The sequence below is a fragment of the Berghia stephanieae genome, chromosome 1 (assembly GCF_034508935.2).
Source record: "Berghia stephanieae isolate SIO BIC M18660-M18661 chromosome 1, UCSD_Bste_1.3, whole genome shotgun sequence".
NCBI classification, from domain to species: Eukaryota; Metazoa; Mollusca; class Gastropoda; order Nudibranchia; family Aeolidiidae; genus Berghia; species Berghia stephanieae.
Genome location: NC_088360.1, coordinates 57,860,193 through 57,865,448, shown reverse-complemented (window position 1 = coordinate 57,865,448; position 5,256 = coordinate 57,860,193). Strand labels below are relative to the sequence as shown.

Below are 5,256 nucleotides of genomic sequence, written 5' to 3'. Positions count from 1 at the left end.
CACAAAAAAAAAAAAAAAACAAAAAAAAAACAACAAAAAAACAAAAAAAAATAGCATTGCTGACCACCAGATTGATTATTTAGGTCACACAGTAGGATTCCTAATCCAAAAACCCGACAAAGAAAAACAAACAAGAATCAAACAGTTGGAGCAAAACAACCAAAATTAAAAAGAACGTTAGAAAAGTGTTAGGTCTCCTAAACTTTTATAAGAAACATGTGCCAAACTTTTCAGATATTGCAACGTCTTTAACAAATCTCACGAAGAAATCGATGCCAAACAATATAAACAGGACAAATGTGAAGAAAATTCAACAAACTTAAATCAGCTCTATGTTCTGAATCCATATTAAAGTTGCCAGATTTAAGTAAAAAGTTATATGTTAGAAAGGTTGCATTTTGCACAGAATTGCAGGTGTTTTATTACAAGAACATGACGGCACACTAATGTCATGCCAGTACACAAGCAGAAAGCTTCTCGACAGTGAAACACGATACTCAGTGATAGGACGCGATTGCCTGGGAATTATTTTCAGTCTGAAATCATTCAGCTGATATCTCTTACTGAAAACACTTGTTCTTGAAACGGACCACAAACCACTCACATTGTACATTAAGAACAACAAAATAAACAACAGTTCAGTTTTATGGTGGAGTTTATTTCTGCAAAATTACTCATTTTCAATATGTCATATTCCTGGTTGCGAAAAAACTATGCGGATGTACTATCGCGATTGGTTTAATGCGTAGTTTTGTAGTGTGTAGATCAAGGCCACCCAGTAACACAACACTGTGACTGCTTGTATCTTTATTCCCTGCCCCCCCCCCCCCCCCCCCCCCCCGGTAACCTTTTAAAGCTCACTTTTGCGTTCGCCAGATTGACATGTTTTGCAGTTGCGTGGAGGTGGATTGGCATCGGTCAGGGTGATATTGACCATCTCAAACTTTAGTCCTGTTTCCTACCTCCACTGATTGTATGATCGAGCGTTTTGAGTCCATATGTTATGTCTTTCAGTCAAATAATATCATTATCCTAATTGTTACATACTTATTATCATATGAAATATATCATGTATGTCCTTTCGAATTATGGAGTTATTTTTTTAAATTTTCCAATAATTGTATAGACATTGTATTTACATTTGTTCCAATTTTTTTTCATTCGAGTATTATTAAGTATTTGATTTAATTGTACATTGACTGACTGTTGACTGCTTGCAGTTTTTCGCTTGAGAGCAGTTCTGAAAGGGATGAGGGGGGGGGGGGGGGGTGACGTTTTAAATCCAAAGTTATTATATATTCATATAGTCAAATGTGTAGAATGAATATTTAAAACTATTCAAATAATGGAAACGTCAGTATCTATTATTAATATTTGTGCACGGGGCTGTAAAACAACATAGTGGATAATATATAACTAGGTGCACAGATAAGCAGGTCTGACAACCGAACAAGATTATGGGCTTGAGTAATCATTGTAATGGACAATCTTTTGTGTTGGGTTGAGAGTATTTCAATAAGAACGATTAGCCAAGAATATGTTGGGCATCAGACCTTTAATTAAGTATACGTCGATATCTAACAATAACCTCCAAAATAATATGGTACAACTAAAGGTCACAAATATTGCATCGCAAAATAAAAACCAAGCTCCCCTTTTAATTTCTTTTTAAAATTTAAAACATAGTCGTAATTTATAGTTAATATAAAATTATAATAAGTGATATTTGTGAATAAGATATAACTGTTTGCTCGATGAATAACAACATTCTTTACAAGATTGATAGGATAGATTGTTTATTGCGTGCTTTTTGACAAACACTTACATGATGTTATCCTTCCCTGACCAAAATCGTGAGGTCATAATCAACCAATGTTAGTTCAAGAACTTTGACCTAGATCCTACGAGAAAGAATATCAAATGTCGAGTGGTAAAATATTCGAACGGTATAAAAAGGATGCCCGCTAATATTATGACAGATTAGTTTACTATACCAAGACGGAGCATTACTTATACAAACCATTTCACTGATTACTTAATCTTTGTCTTCAACCATGGCGACCAAGATATTGGTCTGCTTGGTGATGATTGCTACTGCATCAGCAGGTAAGCTTAAAGTACTAATTTCACCCAGCAAACGTAAAAATTTTTTAATTAATTAATGGTTTGTTGTTGTTTTTTTTTTTGTTTTTTTAATGTGCCGGGTGATTTCGACCACTGATGATTTACTATGGCAGTGTGTGTTTATCTATCTGCACTTCACGTGTGTTTATACAATATGATACACATGCAGGCATACAAAGCCACTTACACACCCCATCTTCGTTTCGCATATCCGACACCTCTCTGCTAATTCTTAGCACTTCGCCATTCTTCCTATTTTCAATGCCACGCACCATGATTGGCTACGACGGTAAATGAATGTTGTAATTTATAGCAACACCCCCATCCACACACACACACACACACACACAACACACACACACACCAAAAATTTTTAATATGTCATATATATATTTATCTCCCTCAACATATCAATGAAATAAATTAATAATAAAGTTCCCGTTTTTCATCTTCAAGCTGTAATTTGACTTAGGGTTTATTCCAAGGGAAGACTGGAATTACCTAAGTGTCAGTCGTATCGCAGTGCGGCATATTGAGCTAAGGAGGAATGTCTTGCCGAAGGCCACATAACGCTATGGATATCGAACTAGGTATCCGTTGGGTGGATATTGAAGTCTAAGCCGAGCCTCATTGCCCCCCTCCCCTCTTTCCATCAAGTCGTTATGACAAGGTACGGTTTCTTCGAACTTTTTTGCTTGTCCCCAGGAGTTCGAGGAAACCGTGCTGATGTGTTTTAATAATAATAATAATAATAATAATAATAATAATAATAATAATAATAATAATAATAATAATAATAATAATAAGTAATAATATAATAATAATAATAATAATAATAATAATAATAATAATAATAATAATAATAATAATAATAATATAATAATAATAATAATAATAATAATAATAATAATAATAATAATAATAATAATAATAATAATAGTAATAATAACAATGATAATAAAACAGACATTATATAAAAGACAATATATTAGTATTGAAAGTGTACAGAGGAAAGATACGAAAAGATTTATGCCATACAGTATTTATATAATAAGAAAAGGTTAGACTTTATTGACTCACCAAGTTTGAAATATAGAAGAATTCATGGCGATTTAATTCAGTTTTATAGATTAGTACATGGTCTTGATAGGATAAACTTTTCTGATTTTTTTTTCATATTCTAATATTACTTTTACTAGAGGGGACAAGATTAAGATTTTTGTCACTAGATGCAAAACAAACATATGACAAAACTGGTTCGGTATTCGTATTGTATGCTTGAGTGTGTGTGTGTGTGTGTGTGTGTGTGTGTGTGTGTGTGTGTGTGCTTTGCATGTCAAGGTTAAAGATATATGTTTGTACATCACACATACATTAGTACATTTAAGTTGATATACTATCATTACCACGCGTATCATTATTGTAATCTTTCAATCAATAGATTTTGGGGATTACTACATATTAATATTAAGGGCATTCAAGGGAGTGCGGCGTTTGATAGCTGTTTTCTTCTTTGTAAATCCTCGGTGTCTCCAATTAGTGAGCCGACTTTCTTTGTTCTTTTCCATTCCTCTTTGTTCCTCGATATTGTTGTAAATTCGGTTTTATTGGCATTGACTTGGAGGTTATATTTCATGAGGGTATTTTGTATGATGTCTATATTTGCTGGTGTTGATCCAATAAAATCTACATCATCTGGAGTCGTTGGTTTTGGAATGACTTTTCGAACTTCTTTCAGAGCGTGTTCTAAGTATCAAACGCCGCACTCAGTAAACTCACCAATGTATGGATTAGAGGTGACAAAATAAAGAGAAAAACCAAACTGAAACTGTACCGTGCTCTTGTAAAACCGGTACTTCTGTATAACTGCGGCACTTGGGCGTTGACAAAATCCGAAGAAGAACATCTGGATGCCTTCCATCGCACACAGCTAAGAAGGGTACTGGACATCAAATACCCAAAAAAGATCTCAAATGAATCACTCTATAAGATCACAAAAGAAAGACCAATCTCCCTTGACATTTTACAACAACGATGGCAACTTTTCGGTCACATACTACGCAGGGACAAAAACATACCAGCTAACCAAGCCATGTCGGGATATTTCCAAAAACACGGGAACCTTTTCAGAGGAAGACCGATCACAACAATCCCTGTGATCCTAAACAAAAACCTGACAACACTTGGACAAAGCATTAGTCTCATAACGGCAGGGGACCTTGAAAATCTGAGAACCCTAGCAGAGGACCGGCAATATTGGAGACACCTCACACAGGAAATACTGGAAACAGCCAAGGCGACCCGATCTTTCGGTCGAGACGCGAAAGGCATCTAAGTCAAGTAAGTCATTCAAGGGATTTTATCCTATTTCGCCCTATTCCATATGTTATGTATATTAGTAATAATAATAACAATAATAATAATAATGATAATAAAAATAATATTAATAATAATAATAATAATGCTTATTAGAATAAATAATAATAATAATAATAATAATAATAATAATAATAATAATAATAATAATAATAATAATAATAATAATAATACTAGTAATAATAATAATAATGATGATGATGCTGCTGCTGCTGCTGCTGTTGATGATGATGATGATGATGATGATGATGATGAGATAATATATATGATACATATATAATAATATGATAATAATAATAATAATAATAATAATAATGATAATAATAATAATAATAATATAATATAGATAATAATAATAATAATAATAATAATAATAATAATAATAATAATAATATAATAATAATAATAATAATAATAATAATAATAATAATAATAATAATAATAATAATAATAATAATAATAATAATAATAATAATAATAATCATAATGATGATAATAATTAATAATAATAATAATAATAATAATAATAATAATAATAATAATAATAATAATAATAATAGATAACCAAATATTTAACGATTCGGTGTGGTATGTTATAATATTAGTGGAAGGGTTCACCAGGTCATTATGATCATTATGAAACAATGAGTGTGTCATTTAATATGAATTATGTGAAGAGAGGTTTATATATGATGAATAATACTTGTTTGCACTGCTGTTGACAAGGCTTTCAATCTTGTATGTAAATATCATGCA

General features: G+C 31.8%; 1 protein-coding gene across 1 annotated transcript in view; it reads left to right on the top strand.

Annotated features, from left to right (window-relative positions):
• The first annotated feature begins 1,440 nt into the window (after window positions 1–1,440).
• LOC144978233 (uncharacterized) overlaps window positions 1,441–5,256 on the top strand; it is a 69,492-nt gene continuing 65,676 nt past the window's right edge. The window contains exon 1 of the mRNA XM_078924045.1: window positions 1,441–2,106. Coding sequence (XP_078780171.1) covers window positions 2,055–2,106 — 52 coding nt within the window. The 5' untranslated portion in view covers window positions 1,441–2,054. The remainder of the gene's footprint in view (window positions 2,107–5,256) is intronic.